This window comes from Dendropsophus ebraccatus, chromosome 6, assembly GCF_027789765.1.
Source record: "Dendropsophus ebraccatus isolate aDenEbr1 chromosome 6, aDenEbr1.pat, whole genome shotgun sequence".
Classification (NCBI taxonomy): Eukaryota; Metazoa; Chordata; class Amphibia; order Anura; family Hylidae; genus Dendropsophus; species Dendropsophus ebraccatus.
The window spans coordinates 130,403,188-130,420,738 of NC_091459.1; the positions used below are offsets into that span (position 1 = coordinate 130,403,188).

Consider the following 17,551-nt stretch of genomic DNA (forward strand, 5'->3'; position numbering starts at 1 on the left):
CTCTGTAGACTGGATAAGTGATTAAAACACTGTTATTTTCGTAAGTCTTCCCTTATCGGGGTCACTAACATTTGCTTTTCTTCTGCATCTAGCCAGGTCATAATATCCTCTATACTACACAACACAACATAGGAGAGCTGACAGATCCTCTATACCAGTGCTTCTCAAACTTTTTTTTACTGGAGCCTCACTCAACAGATCAAGGCAATGCTTGGGCCTCACCAGACTGACCAAGAGGGTGCCTGGGCCCCACTATCTGTGGTTGAAGTCCATTTAAATAATGCTAGGGCTACCTTTTACCCATCTCCCAAGCTCTATATACTAATAAAGCAACTACGAAATAAATTAATAATGTTGGTAAAATGGAGATTTTTGCAAACAGTCACAACTTTGCAGAACATAGTTACTTTGTGAAAACTGGCTCCCCAGCTGGGCCTCACCAACAACTAGGGGGCGCCTCACTAGTGAGGCCCGCCTCACAGTTTGAGTAGCACTGCTCTATACTACACCACACAGGACACATCCTCTATATATTACATCACACAGGACACATCCTCTACACTATACCACACAGGAAACATCCTCTATACACCACACAGGACACATCCTCTATACTACACAAACATCTGGACTTCAAATGCTGCTCATGGGCTGGTTCAGTTGAGGAATGGGTGCCTGGGTGTTAAAGTTATGAAATACAAATGAATCTGCAGTAGTATAACACTAACCTGTAATGGGTTGTTCTTTTATCTGCTTATGTTGCTGACTTTTCTATGATATCTTAGTACCTTTGTTATTCATACATCATGACTGGGTTTTTCCCCTTCAGGGCACTGTTGTTTTCCCATTGCTGCACTCTATATTTAGAGAGAAATCGTTCTTTCAGAAGCCGTATGAGTTTTATCCCGAACACTTTCTTGACTCAAAAGGAAATTTTAAAAAGAGTGAGGCCTTCATGCCATTTTCTATAGGTAACATAGTGCATTCATTTTTTTATAATATTAGTTACGTAATGAACGTCCAGGTGACCACTGTTTAGATTTATCCTTTTAAGGGTCAGTTCACACGTACAGACTCACAGCGTAAATCTCGCTGCGAGTCTGGAAGGTCCTGGCAGTTCACTGTCACTACATACTCGCAGCGGTCTGAACGACCGCTGCGTGTATGTGATTTTGCCGACTCCTTAACCCCTTCAGCTCCCGCTCTGCTGTGTCTGTATATACATAACCTGTCTCCTGCATGGGATCCCGGCGTATTGCTCTCCTGCCCGGCCTATCAGTGTGTTGCCAGGCCGCAGCCACTGAATGGCCGGGCGGGAGAGCAGGACAGCGGGACCCCGTGCAGCGAGGACAGGAAATGTATATACAGACACAGCAGAGCGGGTTAAGGGGCTGGCAGAATTACATACTCGCAGCGGTCGTTCAGAGCCGTCATTCTCCATGGGCGTTTGACTCATCTCTGATGAGCGCGGCTTTGGACGGGGATTTCTCAGCAGCGGGACCGGGACTTCGTGGAAGCGGTAAGTATATGGGTCTACACCGGGGTCGGCCGGGCTCTGCCCCGGCATGGGGGGTGACAGGTTCCCTTTACCACTGGCCAAAAATGGTCTCAACGCAATTGTGTAATGGTCATAGGGTACTATTACACAGTACTATTACACGGAGTGATTTTTAACGATTAACGATCGCAAACGAAACTGTTTATAGTTAACCTGAAATCATTCACCATATAACACAGAACAATAGTCGCTAGTTACTGCAATAGTTACTATGATTGTTTATTCCGTCTGATCCCAGCAAAACAATGAACAATGTGCAATTACACTGAACGATTAGTTAAAAAATGCGGAACTTGAGCGAATGAATGTGGAATTACAGCGAACGACAAACGATAATTTTAGGTTCAGATCTAAATCAACGATCAACTACACATGAACGATTTTTCGATTGTTGCCTGCAATTACACGGAACGATTATTGTTTAAATTCGAACGATATAACAATTTTTCACACGATAATCGGCCTGTGTAATAGGGCCCTTAGGATGATTCTGGATGTGCAACCAATTCCCACATGGTCTACATCCCTATAATAAATTTCTGATCTGCCTGTACCTCACCATTAGATTCTCACCCTAATGGTCTTTTCCTTTAGGAAGACCCATGGGTTTCATCAGGAGGGTGACTTCTAAAGATCTTAGCTTTCTGTTGCAACGAACTACCTTGATTGGTACTCCTCACTTACCATGAACTAGTATATTCTAATAATTGAGAGGGGCTCTTGGACCTCTCATGCTGCGTTTACACGGAACGATTATCGTGCAAATTCGCATAACGATCGAACTTGCACGGTTATTGTACGTGTAAAAGTAGCGAATGATTAAACAACGAGCGAGAAATCGTTCATTTTGATCTTTCAACAAGTTCTCAAATAGTCGTTGATCGTTCGCAAAAAAATTCGCAGATCGTTCCGTGTAAACAGTTGTTCGCCAATTTAACCAATGTGTGAGATAGGCTTAAGTGATAGCAAAACGAATTTCCGTACGATATATCGTACAGTCTAAACGCTGATCGTTATAAATAAAAAAAAATGTTACTCCAACATCATTAATCGTACGATTGGGCGAATTATCGTTTCGTGTAAACGTAGCCTTAGGTATCAGGGGCTGAGTCCAATTGTGAGTTTTCTACTACAGGTTTTCAGGTGGGTCAAAACCCCTGCTGAGGACTTGAGTCTGCATATAAACTCCATGAACCACCTGGCAGAAGATGGATTGGCAGGGATTATGTGTGAAATTTTAGGACTAGGGTAGGAACCTTAAATCTGGGCAAACAAAGCTGTTTATCTGTCCATGTAGAAGCAAAGTAAAAACCACCCGAATAACAAGTGTTAACTGTAATAGATTAAATCCTCAAAGCGTTAAACTAAATATTTATAGAATCTTGCCATCCATTTGTAATCTGAGGTGATCAATCTTCTACCAACGTTTTCTGATCTTCCTTATAGGTAAGAGAAGCTGTGCTGGTAAAACCTTGGCTAAAATGGAGCTATTTCTGTTCTTTACAACACTATTACAAAACTTCACTTTCAAGCCTGTACCTGGAGCCATACTGGATCTCACCCCTAGAGTGGGGATTACAAACGCACCCAAACCTTTTGAGATCTGTGCCATCTCTCGCAGATAGACTATTCATTCCGTCAATAACGCCATGGGACAGTAAGTTGTAATTTGGTTCTCAGCCAAATCTATGTTGCCTGCAGATTTAGCCCATTGCCCTCTGTTATTGGTTATTTTTAGAGATGAGTGAACCTGGAGCATGCTCTAGTCGATCCGAACTTTTGGTATTTGATTAGCGGTGGCTGCTGAACTTGGATAAAGCCCTAAGGCTATGTGGAAAACATGGATATAGTCATTGGCTGCATCCACGTTTTCCAGACCTTAGAGCTTTATCCAATTCAGCAGACACCGCTAATCAAATGCCGAACGTTCGGGTTTGGGTCGACTCAAACCTGGTTCGCTCATCTCTAGTTATTTTATGTGGTATGGGAAGCCGATAGTTTGGTTCTTGTATTTTTCACATTTGGCAGACCAGCCCGCCACTTTATTCCTGGCGACTTTACATTTTTCAGCAACTTTTTGTAAAACATTTACTAAACCAACCCCTGAAAATGCTCTTTTATCTATATTTTTCAAAGGCTTTAGGAAGCCACAGATACCCCGGTGTGTCAACTTCCTTTCTGCTGCAGGCTTACTGATCACTACTCATTGGTTTTTTGTATATCATTTATAGGAGCTTCCTCTATGTCTGTCTGTATTGTTATCTATATCATAAAAATCAAAGTCTGTCTGTCTGTCTGTCCCAAATAGCCTTTTAAACGGCTGAACCGTTTGACCCCAAATTTGGCCCACAGATACATTGGGTGCCCGGGAAGGTTTTAGCAAAGGTCCCGTCCCCGGCAGATGTACAGGAGGGGAGGGGGAGGGGAAAGAGCGGCGCCCCATAGAGATGAATGGGAAAATCTCCACACTGCAAACTCAGGTGATATAATTAGCTGCAGCAGACACGGCAGTTGGAGCCTTAGCAACCAATAGGATTACTGCTTTCATTTTCACAGGGAGTTGTGGTTGCTAGGGAAGCTGCCTCACAACATCCACAGTAATAACTGGTAGACCCCCTACTCCATCTATACAGTACATATATACAGGACCCCCTACTCCATCTATACAGTACATGTATATACAGGACCCCCTACTCCATCTATACAGTACATGTATACAGGGCCCCCTACTCCATCTATACAGTACATGTATATACAGGGCACTACAGGTATAGCAAACTGTGACTGGGTAACACTGCCACACCAGACCTGACCAATACCGCCATACTGTGCTGGATAACACTGTCATACCAGACCTGACCAATACCACCATACTGTGACTGGATGACACTGCCATACCAGACCTGACCAATACCGCCATACTGTGACTGGATAACACTGCCATACCAGACCTGATCAATACTGCCATATACTGTGACTGGATAACACTGCCACACCAGACCTGACCAATACTGCCATACTGTGACTGGATAACACTGCCATACCAGACCTGACCAATACCACCATACTGTGACTGGATACCACCATCATATCAGACCTGACCAATACTGCCATACTGTGACTGGATAACACCATCATATCAGACCTGACCAATACCGCCATACTGTGACTGGATAACACCATCATATCAGACCTGACCAATACCGCCATACTGTGCTGGATAACCAGACCTGACCAATACCGCCATACTGTGACTGGATAACACCATCATATCAGACCTGACCAATACCGCCATACTGTGACTGGATAACACCATCATATCAGACCTGACCAATACCGCCATACTGTGACTGGATAACACCATCATATCAGACCTGACCAATACTGCCATACTGTGACTGGGTAACACCATCATATCAGACCTGACCAATACCGCCATACTATGACTGGATAACACCGCCATACCAGACCTGACCAATAGCGCCACACTGTGACTGGATAACACCGCTATACCAGACCTGACCAATACCACCACACTGTGACTGGATAACACTGCCATACCAGACCTGACCAATACTACCATACTGTGACTGGATAACACTGTCATAACACACCTGACCAATACCACCATACTATGACTGGATAACACTGCCATACCAGACCTGACCAATACCGCCATACTGTGACTGGATAACACTGCCATACCAGACCTGACCAATACCGCCATGCTGTGACTGGATAACACCACCATACCAGACCTGACCAATACCACCACACTGTGACTGGAAAACACCGCCACACCAGACCTGACCAATACCGCCATACTGTGACTGGATAACACTGCCATACCAGACCTGACCAATACCGCCATACTGTGACTGGATAACACCACCATACTGTGACTGGATCACACCACCATACCAGACCTGACCAATACCGCCATACTGTGACTGGATAACACCGCCATACCAGATATGACCATTACCGACACACTGTGACTGAATAACACTGCCATACCAGACCTGACCAATACCGCCATACTGTGACTGGATAACACCACTATACAAGACCTGACCAAAGATTTTCTGGCAAGTCTGAACGGGAGGGTACTGCCCCTCTGCAAGGTGCTACCCTACGCACCAGACCATGGGTGCCTAATGGTAAATACGACCCTGCAGGTATACAGGACACTACAGGTATACAGGACCCCAAAACTATACACTACAGGTATACAGGACCTACACCAACTCTATACTACAGGTATACAGCACCTTCACCAACTCTTTACTACAGGTATACAGGACCTCCACCAACTATATACTTCAGGTATACAGGACCTCCACCAACTATATACTACAGGTATACAGGACCCCAAACTATACACTACAGGTATACAGGACCCCAGAGCTATATACTACAGGTATACAGGAACTCCAACTATATCCTACAGGTATATAGGACCCCAAACTATGCACTACAGGTATACAGGACCCCCGAACTATATACTACAGGTATACAGGACCTCCACCAATTATACACTACAGGTATCCAGGACCCTCAAACTATAAACTACAGGTATACAAGACCTCCACCAACTATATATTACAGGTATACAGGACCAACTATATACTACAGGTATACAGGACCCCCGAACTATACAGTACAGGTATACAGGACCTTCACCAACTGTACACTGCAGGTAGGTATACAGGACCTCCCTCAACTATACACTACAGGTATACAGCCCCCCCAACTACACACTACAGGTATACAGGCCCCCCCCCCCCCAACTATGCACTACAGATATGCGAGACCCCTAAAAACTATACATTGTGGGTATACAGAACCCCTCCAACTATGCACTATAGGTATACACTAATTCCACTGATTAACTCAGATGAAACAATACCTTTAGCTTGGCCTCCTGGGCACCTTACAACAAATCTAATTAAAACACTGACACTTTATACCCGGGCAGCGCCGGGTACATTTTCTAGTATTTAATAAAATATGTTTAAAAAAAACAACTCCACAAGAGCCTCTTTGTTTCACCTGGTACCTGCACAGGCTTCAGCGACCTGTGTTCATGGTAGTCACATCACGTCTCCATACAGACCTGCATCCTGCAATACAAAACTGCAGCTCAATCTTCATGAGTGCTACTTACAGACACTATTCTTCCCACTGGGGGACAACCATAAAGATCCCCTTAACTGAACATTTCAAAACTGTATCTCCCTTATATATACAGGTGAGTGCATTTTCTAATATTTCCTACACATACCTGCCTGCACAATGGCTAGTAAAGGCTACCTTCTCACAAGCACGCATTGCACTACTTCTGTCTAGAGCCTGTCCTTGCAAACGTATTAAGAGGAATTCATTGCCAAGTTTACTGTAAGGAACTGTTCCGTAGTTTTGTCTGGCTACATCACCGCCTGTACTATCCACCAGATATGCTACATAGGGTGTGTTCTGGGGTGCACTCATTGCTTGGATACAGTCAGCCACAGATATTGCAAATTTATGAAGAGACCTGTGCCTCCTAACAATTGTATAGGAAAGGAGAGGCAGTGGTGGGAAAAGACCTGTGGTATAACTGGTTCCAGTGGCTATACAGCTCTATACGCCATCACTTGTTAGTTGGTATTGCAGGGCACTCCCCCACTCTCACGGGCTGGCACAGTGGTGGTAGCGGGGGGCACAGATGGTGTAGGGTGATGTTGATTTACTCAGAGGGTACATTAGGTGTCCGCGGTCATCTTGGTTGAAACAAATACTTATTTTCGCCACTGTAAATTAGCCATTAAGTCACATGTACAATACATCTACTTCAATTAGACTCCATTTGGTAATCATGTCATATTACTTTTTTAGATGTAAGAGGGCTTATAAGTTTAGCAGCAAATTTTCAGTGTGATTTACAAAATCAATTTTATAAGGGACACGTATATTTGTGAGGGTGGATTGGTGAGGATGGTATTTAGAAGCCCCCATAATGCACCTCTCAAAAAATCAACCATATTCTGGCACATTTTTATTTTCTGAGGGACAAGCTGTATCTATTGTTAATATGAAACTTTCACTCCTTTTGGCCTTTTCACTATCTTTATTCCCCTTCTTTTGGGGTTAAGGTGACCAAAATTAGCGATATTAAGGCACTTTCTTTCTGGATGGATTGTTTCAGCATTTACCAAGCACTTATTACTTTGTTTGTAATACATGGCTTTATTTTGAAAGGGGCAATTTTTAACAAATTTATTTTGGCCACAGTGGCAGGTGCAGGGCAGTGACTGACAATAATACCACATACGCCGCTTCTCAGCCTTGTTGACACTGTACAGTATACTGCACACCAGGAATACATGAAGTAATGTAAGGGTTAATGTGGTCACAGATATCATAAGTCCTGGCACCCAGCTCCTCAGCCTCTCTCCTCATATTATCAGCTCCTCAGCCTCTCTCCTCATATATTACTATCAGCCCCTCAGCCTCTCTCCTCATATATTATCAGCTCCTCAGCCTCTCTCCTTATATATTATCTGCTCCTCAGCCTCTCTCCTCATATACTATCAGCTCCTCAGCCTCTCTCCTCATATATTACTATCAGCTCCTCAGCCTCTCTCCTCATATATTACTATCAGCTCCTCAGCCTCTCTCCTCATATATTATCAGCTCCTCAGCCTCTCTCATATATTTCTTAGCTCCTCAGCCTCTCTCCTCATATATTACTATCAGCTCCTCAGCCTCTCACCTCATGTATCAGCTCCTCAGCCTCTCTCCTCATATATTATCATTAGCTCCTCAGCCTCTCTCCTTATATACTATCAGCTCCTCAGCCTCTCTCCTTATATACTATCAGCTCCTCAGCCTCTCTCCTCATATATCAGCTCCTCAGCCTCTCTCCTTATATACTATCAGCTCCTCAGCCTCTCACCTCATATATTATCATTAGCTCCTCAGCCTCTCTCCTCATATATCAGCTCCTCAACCTCTCTCCTCATATATTACTATCAGCTCCTCAGCCTCTCACCTCATATATCAGCTCCTCAGCCTCTCTCCTCATATATTATCATTAGCTCCTCAGCCTCTCTCCTTATATACTATCAGCTCCTCAGCCTCTCACCTCATATATTATCATTAGCTCCTCAGCCTCTCTCCTCATATATCAGCTCCTCAGCCTCTCTCCTTATATATTACTATCAGCTCCTCAGCCTCTCACCTCATATATCAGCTCCTCAGCCTCTCTCCTCATATATTATCATTAGCTCCTCAGCCTCTCTCCTTATATACTATCAGCTCCTCAGCCTCTCACCTCATATATTATCATTAGCTCCTCAGCCTCTCTCCTCATATATTATCAGCTCCTCAGCCTCTCTCCTCATATATTACTATCAGCTCCTCAGCCTCTCACCTCATATATCAGCTCCTCAGCCTCTCTCCTCATATATTATCATTAGCTCCTCAGCCTCTCTCCTCATATATTATCAGCTCCTCAGCCTCTCTCCTCATATATTACTATCAGCTCCTCAGCCTCTCTCCTCATATATTATCAGCTCCTCAGCCTCTCTCCTCATATACTATCTGCTCCTCAGCCTCTCTCCTCATATATTATCAGCTCCTCAGCCTCTCTCCTTATATATTACTATCAGTTCCTCAGCCTCTCTCCTTATATACTATCAGCTCCTCAGCCTCTCTCCTCATATATTATCTGCTCCTCAGCCTCTCTCCTTATATACTATCAGCTCCTCAGCCTCTCTCCTCATATACTATCAGCTCCTCAGCCTCTCTCCTTATATATTACTATCAGCTCCTCAGCCTCTCTCCTCATATATTATCAGCTCCTCAGCCTCTCTCCTTATATATTACTATCAGCTCCTCAGCCTCTCTCCCCATATATTACTATCAGCTCCTCAGCCTCTCTCCTTATATATTATCAGCTCCTCAGCCTCTCTCCTTATATATTACTATCAGCTCCTCAGCCTCTCTCCTCATATATTATCATTAGCTCCTCAGCCTCTCTCCTTATATATTATCAGCTCCTCAGCCTCTCTCCTCATATATTATCAGCTCCTCAGCCTCTCTCCTCATATATTATCATTAGCTCCTCAGCCTCTCTCCTCATATATTATCAGCTCCTCAGCCTCTCTCCTCATATATTATCAGCTCCTCAGCCTCTCTCCTCATATATTATCAGCTCCTCAGCCTCTCTCCTCATATATTATCATTAGCTCCTCAGCCTCTCTCCTTATATATTACTATCAGCTCCTCAGCCTCTCTCCTCATATATTACTATCAGCTCCTCAGCCTCTCTCCTTATATATTATCATTAGCTCCTCAGCCTCTCTCCTTATATATTACTATCAGCTCCTCAGCCTCTCTCCTTATATATTATCAGCTCCTCAGCCTCTCTCCTCATATATTACTATCAGCTCCTCAGCCTCTCTCCTTATATATTACTATCAGCTCCTCAGCCTCTCTAGTCCCCTTCTTGCTTCTCAAAATTTTTCCTCCTCTTTGTTCACTCCCCAACTGTTAAGAATCTGTAGAAATCGCCATCTTTCTCAGTCACTCTGCAGCCCTCCATGCCATTAGCCTTCAGCTCCCTCTCCTGGCTACTTAATGGCCACGCGGCCTCACTGCTTCCTGTTTAATACGGCCCCGCCTCCTGCTCCTTCCCACAATGCACTCCTTCCTCCCGCAGCCTCCAGCGTTGGGGGAATAGAAGATGGCCACTGTGGGCGGGGACTACTAGAGAGGACTGGGCGGAGCAGGCCTGGAGCAGTGGGCGGGGCCGAGAAGGTGGATGGGCAGAGCTGTGGTTTTGTGTCTGTGGCCCAGGAGAAGGGATGGCTGCTGTGTATGGGGGAGTCCAGGAGCCACCAGCAGGGTACAGAGGGCTGGGGATGGTGTGTGCATGTGGGGGACAGCTGACATGATATATATATATATATATATATATATATATATATATATGGTCTATGCATAGTACATGTTATATTAGTGGTATAAGCATGATGTATATATACTCTGTGCATAGTACATGTTATATTAGTGGTATAAGCATGATATACATATATACAGTATATATACTGTGCATAGTACATGTTATATTAGTGGTATAAGCATGATATACATATATACAGTATATATACTCTGTGCATAGTACATGTTATATTAGTGGTATAAGCATGAAATATATAGTCTGTGTGTGTGTATATGGTTATGTATAGTACATGGTTTGGCACATGTTATCCTGTATGTACCCTGTAGAAGAGGAGCTATATAGGCGATATTACATGTATGTGCTCAGGGACCATGACCTCTATATACTGTATGTAGCCAGGTTAGGACATGTTCCCTGTATGTTCATGAATATATGAGATATGGCATTTTATGTAGCTATATATACAGGCACACACCGTGTATACTTGTGCAGAGGAGCAGTTGCCCACATAGCGACCAGGTTTTCTTTTTAAAAAAAAGGCCTGTGAAATATAAAAGCTTGTCCAGGGTTTGATAATTGTCCTGTATATGAGCAGCACATTACAGGTGACCTATCACATTATATGGGGAGTTACACTTACCTGCTCAGTGCATGGAGCGTTGCAGGTAATGTGTTCTGTACTGTATGGGCACCAGTATATATGACCGGTGATCACCCCACCACCTATACCTGTATGATAATACATAGCAGGGTCATACATGTAATACAGACCCCAAAACGAGCATCTCCTATTAGTAAGAGAGGTAGAGACACCCCAGCTGTATGATAGATTACCCAGGAGGCTGAGCAGAGAGGATCAGTCACACCTGTGTTGGAGCTTTGTTGTGGATCCAGTGCATTAGGATCTACAGACAGATCCTGCCAAAATCCTTGAAGTGCAAACAGCTGTAGTGCAGTGTGAGTGATTCTGAGTGGTACAGATAACATAGCACTGTGAGCTACTCCTCCCCATTGTGACAGCATATACTGTAGGGTTGCAAACGGCAGGAAGGTCCTGAACACGCATGTCCTGGTTCTATTAGCAGTTCTTAAAGGGGTTATCCAGCGCTACAAAAACATGGCTGCTTTCTTCCAGAGACAGCACCACTCTTGTCTCTAGTTCAGGTGCGGTTTGCAATTCAAGCTCCATTCAATTCAATGGAACTGAGTTGCACCCAAACTGGAGGCAAGAGAGGTGCTGTCTCTGGGACATACAGTAGTAGCTATGTTTTTGTAGCACTGGATAACCCCTTTAACCACATTCGCTAGCAGCTAACTCTTTTTGTCTTCCAGATACCACTATCCTGAGAATTACGCCAGCTTTGGCAGACTTATCGGTGACAGTCCTTTTTTTTTTTTTTTTCTAAATAAAGTGTTCAAGGAGATGTGTTTTTCTCATTCTGTTCAATAGGAGTATATCTTCCCTCCCCTACACAGTAGATGGCACTGTTTTCTGTGTATGGGTGCCACTGCATTGGCTCTCTGGAATAACTCATCCTTGCTGCCCTGCTGATCAGATATTGATGGCCTATCCACAGAATATTATAAACCCAGTGAACACTTACCCCACCCTTCTCTTGTCTGTATGGCCCTGCGTCTTTCTCTGCACTGAAGCCTCTAGTGGTCATGTGATGGTGATTAGAGGCTGTATGCAGCTGAAGATACCAGGACACAGGAGTTGGTGTTGGTAAATGCTGAGTCCTCACTGAGAAGCAGATCACCCATCATTCTGACAGGTGTTTTGTTACTCTGTAGTAAAAATAGATCTGTATTAACTGCTTACAGTCTGTCCAACAAGGAGTTAAAGTGACTGTACCACCAGGCCCAGGCTGAAGCACTGGAGGCGGGCCGATCCACCCTTAGTGGGAGGAAACCCTAGCCCCTCTATGATAGGGTTCCATTGATTCTAATGGAGTCACGTCATGGAGGGACTGGAATTTCTTCCTACTAAGGGTGGGTCGGCCCGCCTCCAGTGCTTCAGCCTGGGACTGGTGGTACAGTCACTTTAAGTGGCGATGCAGTGCGCATTATCCAACAAGTATGGGGACAGGGAGCAGCAATCTATATAGATCACTGCTTAGCCTCCAGACCCAAAACAGTTTAACAATGCACAGTGTCACTACTAAAATCTGGCCTAGCTGACGGAACAGGAGACATACAATGTATTCCTCTCCTTCAGATCAAGCTGGGCCTTCCACTATGTAAGGAATTCAATAATTGCGTGTTAAGGCCTGAGGGAAAAACAAACATATTCTATACTTGCCTTCCCCAATCCCTTGCGACCACCCTCCTGGGTGTTCTTGGTTGCTGTTGATTCGCCATCTCCCTGCTTAACCAGTCACTGGACATTGCAGTTTCCGTTCTCAGTGATTAGCTAGGCCAGGTAGTGCAGGCACAGTGCATCCAGAAAGTAGCCGAGAAGACCCGAGCATCTGTGTGGTAGCTCCTGGGGATCAGAGCAGGTGAGCATAACACCCTGAACAATACTCCTTCCAGCCACTAGATGCCACCAGAGTACTGGATAGAGTTGATAGTTGTCACAGGCAGTCTGACCTGTTCATGTCACCCAGGGAGCCAGACATCCACAGTGGGGAGCTACTATCTTTCAGCGTCAAGAATATAGATTAACCCAAGATCCCTGAGGCCCCCCTTCACATGACCAGGAAATCTGTCCAGATTTCTTATCTGGAAGTCCAGACGGATTTCTGGACCCATAGGATTACATTAGTGACGGACACACCTTAGGATTTTTCAGTTCCGGAAAATAGGTCAGGATTTCATACATACCGTCCTAGTTTCTTCCGCAACTCCGGCACGGATGCCCCCATAAAAGTCTATAGGAGTGTCATGAATTCCAGATGCGATGGTGTGCTCAGCAGGGCGGCAATAAATAATATAAAATAAATTAACCCCTTAGTGACCCGCCTATTTTTATTCCCACCCTCCAAGAATCATAGCGTTGTTTTGTTTTTGCTCATGTGGCCAAAACTAGTTGGTCTGAACTAAACTAAAGGTGGCAATACACATATAAATTATATCCTCCACCTACTGCCCATCCTCCCTGTACACGGCAAGCGTTTATGGGGAGGGGTAAGCTGCAGCACTTTTAGGCTGTTCACACTTCGTTTATGCAACTGTATCGGCTACAGGAACGTTTTTTTCTTACATTTGACTCGTGGACACTGACGGGTGTGTCCGCAAATCAATTAACCACTAACTCCAATGCAAAGTGTGGCCGCCGGCCGACTTTACATTGTGTGAACAGCTATTACTTCCGGACGCTGTTCATTTAACAGTGTCCAGAAATAATAGGCATGTATATTATTTTAACACCCGTTCTAAAGAACGGGGCAATAAAATATCGATGTGTGAACACAGCGGGCGGCATTGCATTGACTTCGGTGGAATGCCGCCCCTGCGGTAAAGAACGGATTCTGATTTCATTGCAATCAGCATCCGTTCTTTACTGAAAAAGAACGTTGTGTGAACAGAGCCTTACTGTGGCTTATCTCTTCCAGAACAAAGGGGAGAGTGGTGATATAATCTGTCCATGCTAGTTCGGGAGAGCCCCATAAACCTTATACTGGTGCTGTCAAAGGTATTAGGTGTATTCAGCGCTACAAAAACATGGCCACTTTTCCCCTTCTCTTGTTTCCAGTTCAGGTGCGGTGTGCAATTAAAGGGGTGACCCAGCGCTACAAAAACATGGCCACTTTCCCCCTACTGTTGTCTCCAGTTTGGGTGGGGTTTTGAAACTCAGTTCCATTAAAGTAAATGGAGCTTAATTGCAAACTGCACCTGAACTGGAGACAACAGTAGGAGGAAAAGTGGCCATGTTTTTGTAACCCTGGATAACCCCTTTAAGGGAGCTTTTGGAGCTACATATTCACACTGTGTATATATTGCAATGTTGTATTCATCACTGGATTTCAAGCTGTTCTTGTATTTAGGTGTCCGTGTTTTGTATAACGCAGTCATTATGCAGATTATGACATCACAACGGTGCAGCACAATTTCATTGGTTAACCTGCCTGCATGCTATATATATATAATATATACACATTTTCACTGGTTCTGGATGCTTCACATGGACCCTGTGGGGTTGAAATGTCGCTATGTACTTGGTTACTCTATAAACACTTTAAGCATTGTTTGAATCTACTGTGGATTCTGCTGGACTTTTATTTGGATTCATATGTGAATGACATATCAAGTTACACCACATAAGTAACACTTTAAGCCAAGTACTACTGCGGATGGTTTCATACTAAACCACTTAGAAGGTGTTAACCCTAGACTACTAAAATTGTTCTTACTCTAGGCCTAGTTTTCTAACATACTTTCACAAACCTTGAAACTTTCTTACTGTATGTGATACATTTGGTAACAGTATTTTAGAAATTTGGAAATTTCTGGTTATTGAGCAATGTGGGACTGAGGCACTGAGCATGTGTGACCACTAGCATTGAACACACAGTGTGGACGTTCAGAGAAGGGATCAAAAGAACACCAGGGGGCACTGTAACAAATATACAACTGTGATATCTAGAGACAGGAACATATTTTAAGAGGCCACTGGATGGGTTTTGTAATGCTGCGTTTACACAAAACGATAATTGGCCCGATCGTACAATTAACGATGTCGGAGTAACGTTTTTTTTTTTCATAACGATCAGCATTTAGACGGTACAATATATTGTACGGAAAATTCGTTTTGCAATCGCTTAAGCCTATCTCACACATTGGTTAAATCGGCGAACGACTGTTAACATGGAACGATCTGCGAATTTTATGCAAACGACCAACGACAATTTGATAACATGTTCAAAGATCAAAATGAACGATTTCTCGCTCGTCGTTTGATCGTTCGCTGCATTTACATGTACGATTATCGTTCGAATTCGATTGTTATCGCACAAAATCGTTGCGTGTAAACGCAGCATAACTCGGTTCCATTAAAGTGAATGGAGCTTAATTGCAAACCACACCTGAACTGGAGACAAGTGTGGCCATGTTTTTGTAGCGGTGGATAACCCCTTTAGTAAAACATAGAAACATCGCCACTCTTGTCCTCAGTTTGTTTTTGGTATTGCAGCAATGAATAAAACTAATAACACACACTACCTGAGGGCACTGGTGGCACTGTTTTTAAAGGAGAACAGCTATTTTTTTTAATCCTGGAAAACCTCTTTAAGTGATTCTAATTGAACAATTGTGCTTTGCTGAGCTAATTTAGAAATGTAATGAAGACATGCCAGCAAGGGTCCATTTACACAGAAAGATTATCTGCCGAAGATTTGAAGCCAAAGCCAGAAACAGACTATAAACAGATCAGGTCATAAAGGAAAGACTGAGAGTTCTCCTCTTTTCAAATCCATTTCTGGCTTTGGCTTTAAATCTTTGTCAGATAATCTTTCTGTGTAAATGGACCCTAAGGCTATTGTCACACTACGTAAATTCCACAGAAATCACGGCAGTTGTTATGATTTCTTTGGTACTGACGTAGTGCTGCCGGCTGAGGGAATGCCGGCTGGAGTGTATAGACATAGGGGGAGATTTATCAAACATGGTGTAAAGTGAAACTGGCTCAGTTGCCCCTAGCAACCAATCAGATTCCACCTTTCATTTTCCAAAGAGTCTGTGAGGAATGAAAGGTGGAATCTGATTGGTTGCTAGGGGCAACTGAGCCAGTTTCACTTTACACTATGTTTGATAAATCTCCCCCATAGTATACACTCCAGCTGGGATCCTAAGCGACATTGTAGAAAACTGTCAGTTTTCTGCGGCGGCTATTCAGTGAATAGCGACCACAGAAAACCCTGTCAGTTCACACAATGAAGCAAGCGGCTCCAGCTCCATTGTGTGCTGTGGGGAGTTCTGATGCGTGCGCATGCAGTACCGGCCGGATGATCTTTTCTGAGACTGGCTGTTCCGTGACCCGGCCAAGTCACAGAACGGCTGGTCTCAAAATACGTGTGACCATAGCCTAAGGGTGCATTTACACAGAGAGATTTATCTGACAGATTTTTGAAGCCAAAGCCAGGAGTGGATTTGAAAAGAAAAGACATCTCAGTCTTCCCTTTATGATCTGTTCTCTGTTTATAGTCTGTACCTGGCTTTGGCTTCAAAAATCTGTCAGCTAAATCTGTGTAAAGGCGCCCAAAGGCTGCATTCACACGCTCTGTGTTCCTCACGGAACACGGACGTGGAATGCCTGTAACGGACTCTCCCCCGCCCGGGCAGCATCTGTAATTAGATGCTGAGAGTGGGGGAACTGTACAGATATGCGCCGCACTGTAATGAATCAGCCGCGCGGCTCCGTCATTACAGCGCGGCACATATTTGTTCAGTTCCCCCGCTCTCAGCATCTTATCACAGATACTGCCTGGGTGGGGGAGAGTCCGTTACAGGCATTCCACGTCCATGACTTGTGAATGCAGCCTAAGACAGTGGGCTGTGCTGTGACCACTGATGTCACCTGTTCCTCCAGCGTTCCATGATTTAGATCTTTTCCATAGACATAAGGCTGGGTTCACACTGCGTTTTTTTTTCATCCGTTTTTTTTGCAAAAAACGAATGCATTGGTGTGCATCCGTTTTGATCCGTTTTTCTATTGACTTCCATTATAAAAAAAAACGGATCCGTTTTTTTTGACGGACACAAAAACGTTGTGTGAACCCAGCCTAATGTTAGTTGGAGCTGGACTTGGATTTTTTCCTTTAAGAAGCGTCATAGTGTTTTCTATGCTTGTATGACGGCGATAGAGATTACATCACCCTTGTACTTTCCCTCATGTTGTTTGTAGTTGAGGAAGTAGTAAAGTGGGAGAGGGTTATAATGAAGGAACGTTGTGTCACATGGCGGCACGTCAGCCATACCTCTACTTGACAGACAGCAGCCATGTGCCCTGCTCATTGACAGACTCCACATTGTGTGATGGCCAGAAATAGCACAGCAATGTAATAAGTCAGGCAGAAGGTTTTCTTACATTCTTGTATTATTAAATC

The 17,551-nt window shown here is 44.1% G+C and overlaps 1 protein-coding gene across 2 annotated transcripts in view; it reads left to right on the forward strand.

The window, feature by feature from the left end:
* The window catches only part of LOC138796067 (cytochrome P450 2C14-like), a 29,449-nt gene extending 17,520 nt beyond the window's left edge, over window positions 1–11,929 (forward strand). Inside the window, exons 9-11 of one of the 2 annotated variants that reach the window (XM_069975964.1) lie at window positions 830–971; window positions 3,005–3,215; window positions 11,838–11,929. In XM_069975964.1, the coding sequence (XP_069832065.1) occupies window positions 830–971; window positions 3,005–3,183 (321 nt within the window). In that variant the 3' untranslated portion in view covers window positions 3,184–3,215; window positions 11,838–11,929. Of the gene's footprint in view, window positions 1–829; window positions 972–3,004; window positions 3,216–3,694; window positions 3,847–11,837 lie in introns of those variants that run through there. The other variant, XM_069975966.1, reaches the window with a different exon arrangement.
* Window positions 11,930–17,551: the final 5,622 nt, after the last annotated feature.